The 14,787-nt window shown below is 52.8% G+C and overlaps 5 protein-coding genes across 5 annotated transcripts; 3 read left to right on the forward strand and 2 right to left on the reverse strand.

Annotated features, from left to right (window-relative positions):
- The first annotated feature begins 518 nt into the window (after positions 1 to 518).
- On the forward strand, positions 519 to 6,740 carry SMAC4_01305 (uncharacterized protein). The gene is made up of 3 exons (XM_003352423.2): positions 519 to 2,081; positions 2,134 to 5,753; positions 5,826 to 6,740. The coding sequence occupies exons 1-3, from the start codon at positions 1,491 to 1,493 to the stop codon at positions 6,037 to 6,039; spliced, it is 4,425 nt and encodes a 1,474-aa protein (XP_003352471.1). The 5' UTR covers positions 519 to 1,490; the 3' UTR covers positions 6,040 to 6,740.
- Positions 6,741 to 7,032: 292 nt separating this feature from the next.
- Positions 7,033 to 9,000, forward strand: SMAC4_01304 (uncharacterized protein; the record flags this gene model as incomplete). The annotated part of the gene is made up of 2 exons (XM_003352422.2): positions 7,033 to 7,558; positions 7,686 to 9,000. The coding sequence occupies exons 1-2, from the start codon at positions 7,314 to 7,316 to the stop codon at positions 8,998 to 9,000; spliced, it is 1,560 nt and encodes a 519-aa protein (XP_003352470.1). The 5' UTR covers positions 7,033 to 7,313.
- Positions 9,001 to 9,128: 128 nt separating this feature from the next.
- Positions 9,129 to 10,634, reverse strand: SMAC4_01303 (uncharacterized protein). Its single transcript, XM_003352421.2, has one exon. The coding sequence runs from the start codon at positions 10,485 to 10,487 to the stop codon at positions 9,537 to 9,539; it is 951 nt and encodes a 316-aa protein (XP_003352469.1). The 5' UTR covers positions 10,488 to 10,634; the 3' UTR covers positions 9,129 to 9,536.
- Positions 10,635 to 11,675: 1,041 nt separating this feature from the next.
- Positions 11,676 to 13,006, reverse strand: SMAC4_01302 (40S ribosomal protein eS27). Its single transcript, XM_003352420.2, has 3 exons — positions 12,888 to 13,006; positions 12,575 to 12,637; positions 11,676 to 12,494 (listed from the first exon to the last, which is right to left on the reverse strand). The coding sequence occupies exons 1-3, from the start codon at positions 12,888 to 12,890 to the stop codon at positions 12,312 to 12,314; spliced, it is 249 nt and encodes an 82-aa protein (XP_003352468.1). The 5' UTR covers positions 12,891 to 13,006; the 3' UTR covers positions 11,676 to 12,311.
- A 444-nt stretch (positions 13,007 to 13,450) lies between these two features.
- On the forward strand, positions 13,451 to 14,619 carry SMAC4_01301 (uncharacterized protein). The gene is made up of 2 exons (XM_003352419.2): positions 13,451 to 13,657; positions 13,712 to 14,619. The coding sequence occupies exons 1-2, from the start codon at positions 13,593 to 13,595 to the stop codon at positions 14,415 to 14,417; spliced, it is 771 nt and encodes a 256-aa protein (XP_003352467.1). The 5' UTR covers positions 13,451 to 13,592; the 3' UTR covers positions 14,418 to 14,619.
- Positions 14,620 to 14,787: the final 168 nt, after the last annotated feature.

Here is a 14,787-nt window from a genome sequence, read left to right on the forward strand (position 1 = left end):
GACGGAGTTGTTTACGCCAAAGACAAAAGGCAGGTGAGCAGGAAGACAGGAACCATCGCTATGGCTTTGGCGTCTGCCGGCGACCCGACCCATTCGGGATTGCTGGTATCCTAGCAAATACCGTGGCAGCGTGGGTTGCCGTTGAGTGAGCTTTACCGATTTCGGGTTGAGAGGACTGTTGAAAGGTTATCTCATGTCATACTTGTGGTTCGTGCGTTGAAAATATGCCAACAGATATGAGAATATGTTCGCAAAAGCTACCAAATGGTGATAATCAGTCCTGCGCAGTCGGCATATAAAGATTTAGTTAGCTAACCACAGCAATGGTATCTAGACGGAGGCGGCGCATGGTTTTGTGATAAGTTTTGAAGCAATCCTCAAGTACGAGTTCCGAACCGTCAACTCGGCCGGGGCAATATCATTTATTATCTGATGGTGAACGGGAAGTCCCAACTGACACACACGAAGAATGGTAACTTTGCGGTGCAGCTACCACCCACGGAAGTGAGGCTGAAAGCATAGACCACCATGTGCACCGCATCATCATGTGCGTTCAATGCTTCCTTCCCGTCCTCTCTGTGGTGACACCGTGACGGGTCGGGCGGAAAGAAACGCCCGACACCATTCAGCCTGCCTACCCTCCACTGTTTTCACCTCTCGAGGGGCAGGCCGCAGAACCGACTCGTACCCAAGCGCTTCAGTCCCAAAAGACGAGTGTACATCCACAGCGCCTCCACATCCAAGTCTCCACGGCCCGCATCAACCCACCACCACCCACCAGGGCCACCACAACGACAACACACGACGGGAGCGGTTTCCCTCTGCTGATATCATCACGTCCATTGTCAGTTCAACACGGCGGTTAGGTGTTTGTTTCGTATCCTCCCGGGTCTGACCAACTGCTATATGCAACACCTGGGTACCAGAGGAGACACAGGCAATTCGCTGGCAGTGACAATTGGTAGGCCCAAGTTACACAAGTGGAAGCGTATTTCACCTACCAAATCCATGACCTGCGCGGAGCTGCCTCTGAGAGAAGTCTAGACTGACCCAATCCCATCTCTCAAACCTACAGCATAGAGACCGGCATCATCCAACGACGGTCACGACAGCACCACTACCACCACCGGCTACCACCACCGACTGGCTACCTTAGTCAGATACGCATTCTCGTTACAGACAAAAAGTCAACTACACTCCATCTTACCCCACGCGCCATCCGACCTTTGCGTTTCCGTCCCTACCTTCAGATCGTCATCACCTCTGCAGGACATACAGCTTTGGTTGTGTCGCCTATTAAAGCCCATCAACCTGGGCCGCCGACACCACCTTCGAATCACCAAGCGCTCGCTGTTTTACAGACTGTTACACCGCTGCTCTGTTCTCGACTCATCCTCTACTACACACCCGTACCCGGCCTCGTCGCGGCCTCGAAAACCCGACTCTACCCCCCGGGGACCATGATCCACGCTTTCTTCTAGCCGCGTACCATGACTGCCGTTTCTCTTCACGCCTCCCACCCCGGTTCCGCAGAATTTGGCCAGAGACAGCCCTCAGCTCCCACTCCCGATTCTGGCCGTTACGCGAGGCCCGGCCCTTCGTCAGCATCAACTGCTTCATCTCCATCCCGCCACACAATGAACAATCCGGCCCGCCAAAGTTCAGTAACAATGTCACAAGTCCATCCTCAGAGACCAGAAGATGGCAACCAGCGCGTCGTGACAGACGGGACCTCTCATCCTGCTGCCCATAACCAGCTGCCACTTCGATTCAACATACAGAGACGCATGTCCGATTCTTCACCAGCGCCCATGTTTCGACGCCCCTCAAGCGCCCCCGACGACAATAACCAAACATCTCCTGGAACCACCTTGCATGGTGGGCAATCGGATGATGACGATCATGTACCTGTCGCCCGACCGGCCAAGCCACCATTACTGCGATCCAAGAGCGAACACGGACTGCGGTTGGAGAGGGAAAGCCCCGTCGAACAGGTGGATGAAGAATACCATGACTGGGGTGCCAGGCATGGGTTCGAGGACCATTACCAGTCCGAGGAAGTAATCTCTCAGCTTGCAAATGTACGTTGAACCGTGTCTCTGGCTTGGCTGGGATGTCGCTAACCGTGCACAGAGCTGGTACATGTACTATACCGATAAGCGACATGAGACAACGGGGAAGCCAAAGACACCCGCTTTCGAGATCCAAGACTGGCGTATGCGCGATCGCCTAAAAACAGTCTCTGCTGCGATAGCAGTGTGCCTGAATATAGGAGTGGAACCGCCAGATCAACTTCGCACCACCCCGGGCGCCAGGCTTGAAGCTTGGCAAGATCCAACGGTGCCTCCTGTTTCCAAGGCACTCGAGAATATCGGCAAAGCTTTGCAATCTCAGTACGAGACTCTCGCTATCCGGACACGCTACAAGCAGTATTTGGACCCGTCCATCGAAGAAACCAAGCGGTTCAGTATCTCCCTCCGAAGAAGTGCCAAGGACGAGCGTGTTCTCTTCCATTACAATGGACATGGAGTACCCAAACCAACAGCTTCGGGGGAAATTTGGGTTTTCAACAAGAACTATACGCAGTATATCCCCGTCTCTCTCTATGACCTTCAGCAATGGTTGCAGGCACCTACGATATTTGTGTGGGACTGCTCCGAGGCAGGCAACATCCTCAGCAATTTCCACCGCTTCGTTGAAAAACACGAACAAGAGGAAGAGGAGGCGGTACAACGGGACCCGAATCACGAAAAGATCAGCTTCCGTCCTTATATTCACCTGGCAGCCTGCAGTGTCAAGGAGAATCTGCCAACCAACCCTGACTTGCCTGCCGATCTCTTTACTAGTTGCTTGACCACCCCTATAGAGATGGCACTCTGGTTCTTCTGTCTGCAGAACCCTCTTAAAACCAAAATATCTCCCGAGCGAGCCAAGAAGCTGCCAGGACGGCTTCAAGAGCGCCGGACGCCCCTCGGAGAGCTCAACTGGATCTTTACTGCCATCACAGACACCATCGCATGGACCACGCTACCACGCCATCTCTTCCGCAAATTCTTTAGGCAAGATTTGATGGTTGCTGCTCTTTTCCGAAACTTCCTCCTCGCACAGCGCATCATGCCTGTGTACAATTGCCACCCTCAGTCGTACCCCGAGCTGCCAGATACACGTCAACATCCCCTTTGGGAGAGTTGGGACTTGGCCGTCGATCTGGCTCTTGCCCAGTTACCGGACCTGGAAAGAAAGGAGAGTGAAGGGATAGAGTACGACTACATCAACTCGTCATTCTTTGCGGAGCAGCTTACGGCATTTGAGATCTATCTGACTCGAGGGGATGCCTTATCCCAGAAACCACCTGACCAGCTTCCAGTGGTTCTGCAGGTGTTGCTAAGCCAGCAGCATCGAGTACGAGCACTGGTTCTTCTGGCCAGATTCTTGGACTTGGGTCCGTGGGCAGTGCAACTGGCGCTGAGCATTGGCATCTTCCCGTATGTCTTGAAGCTCCTCCAGTCGGCGGCGCAAGATCTTAAACCGGTCATGGTGTTCATCTGGACCCGCGTTCTTGCGGTCGACATCTCATGCCAGCAAGACCTCATCAAGGATAGTGGGTACAATTACTTCGCGGCCATCATGAAGCCGCAAGATACCTTATCTATGGTCAGCGTCGGCTTCTTGGATGAGCACAAGGCCATGTGTGCTTTCATCTTGGCCATGCTGTGCAAAGACTACAAGCCTGGACAACTTGTGTGTAACTCGACCGACATCATGTCCTATTGCTTGTACCATATTGCACGTCCAGAAGGACCACTCCTGAAGCAATGGTCATGCCTCTGCATCAGCCAGCTCTGGAAGGACCTTCCTGAAGGCAAATGGAGGGGCATTCGGGAGAACGCCACGGCGAAGCTCTCCCACCTTAGTAGGGACCCCAATCCTGAAGTACGGGCAGCTATGGCGCATGCTATGACCACGTTCCTAGGCATCCCGGACCTGACGGACGAAGTTGCGAGGATCGAGGAGAGCGTTGCCTGGACGATGCTTGAATTGGCCACAGACGGCAGCCCGATTGTCCGAAAAGAGCTTCTAGTCTTCTTCTCACATTTTGTTCTGCGCTACGAGAGCAAGTTTCTGGTTGCCGCCTTTGAGCAACTATCCGAGGAGAAGGATTATCTTGCATCCCCGCCACCAGAGGATGGCCAGGATCACAGGATGGGGTTGCACTATGCTCGTCGGGAAAATCGGGAGAGGGATGGCAGCATCAAGCCAACAGCATTTGGTGTAGCGCACGATTCAATCTTTGCTGCATGCTGGAAACACATCAACATTTTGAGCGTGGATCCACATCCCGAGACCCAGAGAGATGCCACTGTCATTGTAGACTATGTTCACAATGCATTGCTCCAGTCACCGCTTACGACGCAAACGCAAAATCTCATGGACGAGATCCTCCGGCGCTCTAGAAAGGTGTCGAGGGGTGATATGAGCCAGAGAAGCGCCGCTGCCGGAACCCACGCTGCGATCGCACAGCCATTACCTTCGCCAGGCCTTCTCAAGAGGACTGCAAGTTACTTGTTTGGCCCCCTCATGGGGACCTTGGACCCTTCTTCAACCTCGATGCCCCCGGTGTCCCCTGGGTTACAAAGAAGCGGATCTCGAAGCAGCCGAAAAGGTCCAGGCCTGGATTCTGCGCCGCCTGAGCAAAATGATCAGGCTACATCACCAGCAAACTACCACGTTGCTAACGAACCGTCGTGTACTGGCTATAAGGAGCGCAGCATGAAAGATCTGCCCAACTTGCCATTGGTGAGCACGTTCTTGGACTGGTCAATAGAGTACTTCCGCGAGCCGCAGATGAAAGCATCGGAGGCTGAGGAGCCTGGGAGTCACGAGTACAATGAACGCCTGTGGCGCCGCTCACGCAACGAGGCTGTTCTGAGGGAGACCCAGCCTCAGAAGACACATGCGCGAACCCACAAGTGGAATAACCAAATTGGCGTCATCAACAATGGCTCGCAACCGGCTAAGCTCAGCTTCCATCAGTTTGAGAACTACGTTGCCGTTGCAGATGACGGAAACACAGTGAATGTGTGGGACTGGAAGCAGGGTACTCGGAAGAGCCGCTTCTCCAACGGCAACCCAGAGGGATCCAAGATCTCAGATATGAAGTTCATCAACGAAGATGATCAAGCGCTGTTGATGACGGCATCATCAGACGGTGTAATCCGTATTTACCGGAATTACGATACCAATGAGAACATCGAGCTGGCATCGGCTTGGCGCGCTCTGACGCATATGGTTCCGTCCAACGTCAACTCGGGCATGGTGTTCGACTGGCAACAGGTCAAGGGCCAGGTGCTGGTGGCCGGGGATGAGAGGGTCATTCGTATCTGGAATGCCGGTCATGAAATGTGTACTCATGAGATTCCGGCACGATCCGGCTCTTGTGTGACTTCCCTCACTTCAGATCAGATGACAGGCAACATCTTTGTTGCTGGATTTGGCGACGGAGCGATCAGAGTCTTTGACACTCGTATGAAGCCACAGGAGACCATGGTTCGGAAATGGAAGGATGAGAAGAGACAATGGGTGCGATCGGTGCACATGCAACGCGGTGGGCAGAGAGAGCTGTTGTCGGCCAGCCGGAATGGCAAGGTCCGGTTGTGGGATATCCGCATGGACCAGGCGCTCAAATCGTTCCAGACCACCAAGGACGTACTTAGGACGGCAAGCACGCACGAACACTTGCCTGTCTTTGCTGTGTAAGTTTCACCCTTTTGTGGTCATCATACTCGGAACCAGTTGCAGTAACTAACTCAAATAACCCCTGACAGTGGAACTTCGGCACACCTTGTCAAGGTCTTTGACTTTGATGGCCATGAGTTGACTCGGATCGAGCCTTACTCCAGCTTCCTCCAGGGGCATAAGGGTACACCCATCTCTGCTACTGCATTCCATCCTCATCGGATGGTTTTGGGTTGCGCTGCTCGCGGGGACTATCACGTCAACCTGTTCGCTTGTGGGAACGAGAAGGTTGGCCCCTTCTAAATGACCAAAGGGATGGCAACCTCCAAGTTACGAAAGGAATGAGAGGAATGACATCCTCAGGTCCATGGAACCGCCTATGGCCTTTGGCAAGCTACTATCTGCCCGTTGACTTTCTTATGCCATGGTCTGTGATTGTGTACATCCATCATCATCATCACTTATGACGCTCTTCCCGACTTCGTCACGTCTTGGTTTATTTTGAGCATCCCAATTCACTGTTAGAGGAACTTACCTTTTCAAGCTTGCACCGGTTCCCATAGTGATTCGTCCTCCTCTTGTCGTTGCTTTTCTCTTTAACTGCATGGAATCTGGTTCTGTTATTTTCATGTTTATGTTTATGGGCTATGTTCAAGGATAATGCGTAAAGGAGTGTTTCTAATGAGGTTGCATAGACGATATTTAATGATCTAACGGTGATGCGAGTCAGGAAGCGAAACAGCAGATACTTATATTGAGTGAAAAGGCGCTGAGTAGCTGGTACACCACGATCAACTTCGCGAAATCGTCGTAGAGACGGGAGTGCATGGAGGGTGATGAAGGTTTTGATATGGTCCAAATTTAATCAGTGGGTTGTTTTTCTTCTTCTTCTTCTTCTTCTTCTTCTTCTTCTTCATCAACGGAGCGAACGGCTACGGCACTTTCGGCATTGCTATTGTGACTTTGTGGTATTGGATGGTAGAGATAGAACTTTTCGAAATCTAATGCTATCTGATGCTCTGATCAGTGATAGTCCTGTTCAGAAATTGTAGATTCGAAAGATCAGGCATACAGTACAAGCCCACCTCTTGAACATATGTAATCTCTGAACTCTCCATATTCCCTTCATGCATTCTAATGCTTTCCCAATTGTGTTGCTTTTACATCTGTATATAACACATTATTTTACCGCTGCTTTTGGGAAGTAGAGAAGCTAGGTACATCCATCAGGCATCACCAAGTTGCTACATAAGCCACTGTAATCAATCATCATACACGGGCGGTGCAAAGTGGATACTTTGCGAGCTCAACTGCAGCCTAACTCGTTACGGATAAGACCTGAGCTCCCCTCGTCACTGTTCGTTATGCCAGACGCGTAAAATACCAAAACTTCCACTTGCAACCTGGAGTAACGAATTTCTGTCTCAGGCTTCAATTGGCACAACAAGCACAACAGAGCTGCTTGATCACCTTGGCCGAGCTTGCGTACTAATCACCATTGGCGAAGAAACCATTCCAACTCCTACAACAGTCATAGCCGAACCTTGCACGCAATCCAACCAGCCCGACAACCAACCATGGGCCCCAAGCGAGACCACGATGCCCTCACATACTCCGACAACGAGGAGCCAGCGTCGCAACCAGTAGTCAAGCGGCGCAAAGAGCGCTCGTCTGCCAAATCCAAAACGACGGAGCCACAGACCGACGCCACATATGGCCAACGCACCGCCTTCCCTGGCCTCGACGAGCCTGCTGCGCTCAGCGACGAGGACCTGGAATTTGAGGATCAAGGTGATGCCCTCGCCTATCTACGTTCTGTTCGGTAAGCTTTCCCCTTGTTGCATGCCCTACCTCCTCTCCCATCCGCAAAGAGACACCCATTTGGCTAAACAATCTTTCATCTCTCCCACTTTGTAGACCATGAAGACTGACGATGGTAAGTAACACAGACAAGAAGCGAACGGTATCCCTCACCTCCTGGTAGCTCCCAAAGCCGGGCCGCAGCTCCCGCCCTCATACCTCTCGAACGAATCATCGAACGACAACAATGTAGACCGAAGCATCTACCACGACGGCCTCGGCGATTCCCGCGGCTACTACCAAGACGGCGCCTACACAGCCGCACCCGACAACCTCCTCGAGCGGTCCGTCCGCGAAGACGACGATGCTCCCTATGGCTATGGATACGACGACAGTAGCGACAGCGACAGTGACTACTCAACAAGCACAGAACGGAATCTTGCGCTCGCAGACCGCAACCGTCACCTCGCGCGTGAAGCCTACTTCGCCTCTCTCATGTCCCAATTCTCTTCCCTGCGCAACATGCTCCACCAAACCCCGCCCTCCTCTCTCCTCTCCCAGCTCGACAAAGACCATGGCTACCAAGTCGGCTCCTTCGGCCCCAAATCATGGACTTTCAGGGTCTGGACTAAACGGATCCGCTACACGGACCCTCTCCCGCACCAGGTGGCGGCTATGGACCGCTTCGGCGCGCTTAAGCTTTTGCGCGTGATTCTGGGCGGGAAGTTTATCCGGCGCGGGTGCGAGCTGCGCGAGAGGACTAGTAGATGGATCTGGGCGCTGTTGGCTAGATTGCCGGACAGGGGGGAGATGGACCATACGGATATTGGGTGGGTGAGAGAGCTGGGTAAGCGGGCGGTGTTGATGATGGTGAGCATTGTGCAGATGGCGGCGTTGAAAGAGGAGGTGGAGGGAGATTTGGAGGGTGCGGAGCTGGCCGAGGATGAAGTTGAAGAGGAGGTCTTGGCTGAGCTGGAGCCGGATGTGGATAATGAGGGTGTTGGTCGAGTGGATGAGGAGGTCGGTATCGAGACGGGGGATCAAGCGGCTGAGAAGGCTAAGTCTGAACCGACTACTACCGAGGACTCGTCGAACGCTGCAAACCCAATTACTAAGGATGACAGTGGCTTAACCAAGGTTGAGCAACAACCCCAGGAGCAAGAAGAGGCGGAGGAGGGGGAGATTGACATGGACATTGATGACGGAGAAGTGCTCAATGATGAGGAGGGAGGCCCCAACCCTTCTACTCCCTCGAAAGAGGACGCTGAGGCTGCCATGGCTGTTGCAAAGGCACGATTGCTTGCCCAGATCGATGATGCGGCTGAAGATCAGCGACGGGAAGATGAGTTGACGAGACAACGACTGAACATGAGAGCGACGCTGAACATGATTCTGACTGTCGCCGGTGAGTTCTACGGTCAGAGAGATCTACTCGAGTTTAGGGATCCATTCCCCGCTCTTTAGAGGTAGGAGATCTTTGCGGGCTCATCCACAGTCCCACAGTCCGATGGACGGCTTTTGGTCTATCTTCAGCTTCTCAGATGATCATGAATGCATGGCGATGGGCTCAAAAGTGGTTATCGAGTCGCATGTTATAAGCTCGGATCGAACATCTTTTGTTTCAGCTTCCCAATGAGCAAGCACTGGATGATAGGTATGCAATAGTTCTCAACCGTTCCTTAACCCTCCGAAGGTTCAGCAGATATCTGTAGGAATACAAAATAAAGTATACAACGGATCTCTTCATGCTCGCAATGATTGATAAGACGCAACGCATGCTCAATGAACGACAGGTAAGAGAAAGCCACCGATGCGTATCCTCCTGCTCCCATCTAAACGAATGCTTGCCGCCCTCGTGCCCCGTAACAAAACTCCAAACGCCATACAATATGCGAACAATGCACCGATGCGTAAAAGTCAGGCCGAAGATAGAGGACAACCAAGCGGTGCAAGAGAAACAACCCCACCAACATGAAATCAAACACAACAAGGAAGCTCCTCTAATCCATATCCATATCCCCACTTCTTCCCCCACGATGACTCAACCCATAATCCAAAAACGGCGCCTCCTCGAAATCATCTACCGGCGCAACGCCAGATGACTGGGGCACATACCCCCCAAAGTTAATCGTAGTCTGAGTCCCCCGTCTCTTCGGCACCGCCATCACCCTATTGTTCGCAAAAGTATTCGTTTTGCTTCCACCTCCACACCAAGCCATAGGCTCCAAGCTGCGCGGGGCCCTTACAACGCTTTCTTCATCTTCTTGGTTGTGTTCATCGTGAGAGAACTCCTCGCGACGACGCCAGTCCATATCCTCGCCGAAAAGTCCTGCACCACCTTCTTCGCTGCTTCCGTCTTCGTGGATGCGCTTGCGGTTGTCCTGCGTCGCAAAGCGGATTGATGTAGCGTTGCTGATGGTGCTGGTGCTGGTATTGGAATCCTGGCTGCTTAGAGCACTTTTGTTGTCCTCTTGGACGGCGTACCCGCCGGTTTTGTGGATACCGCAAAAGGGGGTGAGTTCCCGGTTGGCGCTGGCGCTGGCGCTGGTGGCGGTGACGGGAGCAGAAGGAGGCAAGGCCGATACCGGACGGTTATGTCCATTGTTGTTTCCTGCAAATGATGCACTTGCGCCGGCCGAAGATGTGTTGTTGCTGTTGCTGCTTTCGTCCATCCAGGACGGGAAGCCCGAGGCAATCTTGCCGGTCTTGTAGCCCTCCGGAACGGACTTGCGCACGCGCATGCCGACGTTCAGAAGACTTGACTTGATGGTGGACGGGAGGACTGGGCCGTTTAGCGGAGCGGTCTTGGAGAAAGCCGAGGCGCCGCTGCTGGTAGAGTCATAATGCGAGTCATCGCTGGTCGGCGTGGTCTTGAAAAAGGAGGTGATGGAGCGTTGCGCCGGGTCGCTCGCTGCGCCGGCGAACTGGCGCTTGGTTCGGGAGTTCGACATTGGAATTGGTTGGGTTTGTCGGATGGTGGACCTGACGCCGTTAAATGAATATCAAGGTTTAGATCTTGGGGAGTGATTCGAAACTGAATTCGCAATCAGATTGCAGAGTTGTGTATGGGATTGAAGAGATGATTGTTTGTGTTGTCGGGGGAGTTTCCTTTCTCGTGGGTGGGAAGATCAAGAAGAGATGACGTGGGAAGTGTTTCGAAGGGGGTGTGACAAGGATGTGGGGAAAGCCCTGAAGATGCAAGCACTCAAGCCAGTTCACTGATCATTGGGTTGCTGGGGCTCCGGGTTCAGTTGTTCACAAGTCAGGTTGCCGGAAGCGATCCAGTCGCATGAGGGGGTGTGGGTCCCGGGCCTCTTGCGTTTGACGTTCAAGTTGAGGACCTTGACGAGCACTCATTGCCGGACTGTACTCATGAACCGCCGTAGATAAATAAGCTCCAACCCCCATTGGCCAGACTCGGCAACTTTGACTTGGCAGACTTCAACACCAACAGCAAGTGCACAAATAAGTGATGATGACAATGAGAATGGTAGGAGGCTCATGTTCCTTTTCTTTAGTATTTGAAGTTTTTCTGGGGCAATTTGAAATCTTTGGAACCGCCGTCGCGTGTTCCCAGACAGGTGTGATCGATAAGTAACAAGCTTGTGTTGCCTTCACCCACATACCATTCCCAAACTGGCACAACGAGCAAGGGCCGGACAACTGTCTGCATGCGTTAGCATCCCGAACTCTGAGCTCTCTGAAGCGGCATTCCAAGCGTCACTGTTGGGTGATTCTCTGGTCTGCTTTGGATTTATCTCAGCTGGTTACGACAAAACTTTATCTCGCCTCAAAGGTCCGGGGCATGATTGGGCATGGTGTATACTACATGTGTTCAGTTCATTCTTGCGAGTGATCATGCTATGCCCCACAGAGTATGTTGTATTGGTGACCTCCTCTCATTGTTAGAAAATTGTGAGATGGGACACAGTTGGCCTTTACGCCTCGGGTCTTACATTGAGCCGCTGAGACCTTTGTCCTAAGCCATGTTGCCGAGAGCAATGTAATGACGAGCCAGAAAAGTCTTGTATGGGAGCCAGGATGGACGATTTGTGACGGGCTGGCTCATGTGACAGAAGCAAGATTCACCGTCAATTTCGAATGCATAGCAAAGCTGTGAGTATTGTCGTATTTGACTAGCCTAGCAATCTGGTGAGGATGCCTTTAAACGCATCCCGAACCTACTTTCCAGACCGCTATTTGACCCTATACAACGACGCAATATTTCATCAAAAGAGAGCATGGGAACATAGCACGAAATATACCAGCCCAAACAGGATATCACAATACATCACGCCAACGGAAGAAGGTATGTAGGACGCTTGTCGTGGATTCTCGTAGATTCGTACCGGAGCAGTCCTATAGCCCATCCTTCGCGCTACGTATGGAAACAACCAAGCAATCCGCATCGCGGCTTGTCGAATGCCATCCGCCCATGGCACGTCAGTCGGGGCAGTCGTGAAATATGTGCCTCTTCCCGCTATCCACCCACGCAGGCTAACCTGCCTGAACATCAAGACAATAGCAGGAAACGCGCGCAAATATCGAGAAAGACGTAGATGATGCAAGATATCCGGAACCCAAAACGCCTTCCCAGTTTTGTTGTTGCGCGCGAGGTAAATCTTCGAGTGAATCCATCTTTCTGTCCGCAACGAGATTGATTGACGATCGAGTATGATATTTCTATGCGCCCGACTGGCAGAAGCCTTGCAGATACCAAGATGTCCCCATTACCATGCCGTTATGCTGAAGAAAAGAACCGACCCTCGATCCGTCTACTTGCGGCGGAAAGAGCAGCCCTCGGTAAGGCGAGCCTTACCACCAGTGGGCTGGCAGAGGACAGTGGTGCAGCCCTGGCAGATGACGACAGTCTGGGCGTGGGAGAAGACAGTGGTGATGGTGAAGCAGCCGGGGCACTTGACATCCATGAAGAAGGAGCGGGGAGCAGGCACAAGGGTCTGCAACGCGTTGTCAGTATCTCATGTCGTGGGTAGTAGGTCGTGGTGTTTTGTTATCGTCGGGGTTCGATTCGGCATACCTTGAGCTTGTGCTTGCGGGCCTCAGCAGCCGGGCTGGGGTTGAGGAGATCAACGGCGAGAACCTTGAGAAATCAAACTGTCAGCATCACAGCCCATGTTGAAACATCAAAACAACACCATTTCCATCAAATCCAGCCTTTTCTCGTCGTCATTTTTCGCCCAGATGTCCGTCGTGATCGGTGTTTTTCGATTTCCTCCGCTGTTCCACCCGTTCCTCTGTCCAAGCGTCGATGCACATTTCCCCGTCGTCGAAAAGGCCCAAAATCCGATTCCATCGCCAAAACTGCAAAATCAAAAATGGCAGGGTCTTACCATCTTGACTGATTATTCGATGTCGAGACAACGAGCTTTCGGTTGAATGATGAAATCTGGTGGGATTGGCGGCAGATTTGTGCTCGTTGGTGGTTGTAAAAGAGGGGAGGTCGAACCTAGCAAAACACAAAAGTTCAGGCAAATTTTCGGTCTGTGAGGACCACCCATTCGTGGCTAGGCTGGCAGGCGTTAGGGCTCGCTTTGCCGGCCAATGAGAAGCCTTTTTGCACAGACCTTGGCTGTAAAAGTGGGACTTGCGATTGCCACCGTCGCCGGGTGATTCAAAGGCTCACCCGGTGGGGTGTACAAGGCTCTCGCTTGTGACGCTACATTCCCCGGGAGCAGCCACTGGACGGGGACAGGTTGGCGGACAAGGTGGGGCAGTGATGAGATGGGGATGTCAACACAGAGGAACAGACCGCCCGCGGGGTGGACATGCCAGCGAGGCCAGGCAGCTCCGGAGGCGGGGGGTAACTTCGCAATCGCAAAACAACTTCTACTTCGTTCCAGGCAACTGGTCTTCTTACAAATACACTACCGAACTCGCGACGATAATTCGACAGTTGCCTAACGGCTACCCCTTAGATCCCAGGCCCATCCCGTTCCATAAGCTCCGGGAGTATCATCGACTTTCTTCCAAACACTCCGCAAATTCGCCCCCTCTTTCAAGCCGACACTACCCCTTGACCGCCACGCACGTTCGAGATGGCCGCCCCGGGAGACCAGCGCATCGCTGTTCCTATCGACGACCCCAATGCCGACACAGAATGGTGAGAGACAGAGAGGCAAATCCTCGCGGTCAAGGCGCGCTTACAGTTCTGTAGGAACGACATCCTTCGCAAGCATGGCGTTATTCCCGAAAAGCCCCCTAGCCCGACGCCTATGATCCAGGAAGCGATCGAGGAGGCGCGCCGACTCGCACACGAGAACAGACTTGAAGGCAAGGACCTGGACGAGCTCGACGAGCTTGAAGACGAGGAGGACGAAGAGTTCCTGGAGATCTACCGCCAACAACGGATGAAGGAGCTCAGTGCACTCCAAAAGAAGTCGGTACACGGCAGTGTCTACCCCTTGTCGAAGCCCGAGTATACCCGCGAAGTCACCGATGCGTCACAGAACGGACCGGTATTTGTCCTCCTCACATCCTCGTTGGGCACCAATGTTGAGTCAAGAGTTCTGTCAGAGCTGTGGCGTCAGGCGGCACGGGAATATGGTGACATCAAGTTCTGCGAAATGAGAGCGTCGCAAGCCATCGAGAACTACCCCGAGCGCAACTGTCCTACGATCTTGGTCTACAACAAGGGGGATGTCGTCAAACAGGTCGTGACGCTCATGACAATGCATGGCGTCAAGACCAACATGTTGGACATCGATAACATGCTCGTCGATATTGGGGCGATCCCTGACAATGACATGCGGGTTGCCAAGAGGAGGAGAGAAGTCGAGGAGGCGGAGGAGGAGAAGCTCTTTAGCAAGAACATCAGAAGCACCTCTGACCGCAAGGAAGAGGACGACGACGACTGGGACTAAGCCGGGCACGTCATAATACGCCACGACTGATCGTGCCATCCCGGAAGCCCGAGCGAGGAGTCATGATACCATTCCGAGGTCGAACTCAGTGTGCTCGATCCCGGAGAAAGGCGACGAAAAAGAACTAAGGGACTTCAGATGTGCGCCTGTGCCGCACGGCGCTGCGTACCATTTACGATTCACCGGACATAATAATCACTAGACTTTTTAATCGGAGCAGATGCTCCAATATCAAAGTCCCCAAAGCTGTTAATGACTATTCAAAATAGGCGTTGCCGGGCCTTATACTCCGGTTTCAACTCTGTAGCAGGAGTTCATCAGACATGACTCCAGACACTGACCTGAGGAGACTTAACAGTTGATTTTGACT

This window comes from Sordaria macrospora, chromosome 1 (genome assembly GCF_033870435.1).
Source record: "Sordaria macrospora chromosome 1, complete sequence".
Lineage (NCBI taxonomy): Eukaryota > Fungi > Ascomycota > Sordariomycetes > Sordariales > Sordariaceae > Sordaria > Sordaria macrospora.

What these genes read in the sequence shown, in the direction of transcription:
- SMAC4_01305 (XM_003352423.2), top strand. Translation starts at nt 1,491, where the DNA reads ATGACTGCCGTTTCTCTTCACGCCTCCCACCCCGGTTCCGCAGAATTT. An exon ending in TAATCTCTCAGCTTGCAAAT is followed by an intron (nt 2,082 to 2,133) that starts GTACGTTGAACC and finishes AACCGTGCACAG; the next exon opens with AGCTGGTACATGTACTATAC. An exon ending in CACTTGCCTGTCTTTGCTGT is followed by an intron (nt 5,754 to 5,825) that starts GTAAGTTTCACC and finishes AACCCCTGACAG; the next exon opens with TGGAACTTCGGCACACCTTG.
- SMAC4_01303 (XM_003352421.2), bottom strand. Translation starts at nt 10,487, where the DNA reads ATGTCGAACTCCCGAACCAAGCGCCAGTTCGCCGGCGCAGCGAGCGAC.
- SMAC4_01302 (XM_003352420.2), bottom strand. An exon ending in CCCGCAAGCACAAGCTCAAG is followed by an intron (nt 12,495 to 12,574) that starts GTATGCCGAATC and finishes AACGCGTTGCAG; the next exon opens with ACCCTTGTGCCTGCTCCCCG.
- SMAC4_01301 (XM_003352419.2), top strand. Translation starts at nt 13,593, where the DNA reads ATGGCCGCCCCGGGAGACCAGCGCATCGCTGTTCCTATCGACGACCCC. An exon ending in CCCAATGCCGACACAGAATG is followed by an intron (nt 13,658 to 13,711) that starts GTGAGAGACAGA and finishes ACAGTTCTGTAG; the next exon opens with GAACGACATCCTTCGCAAGC.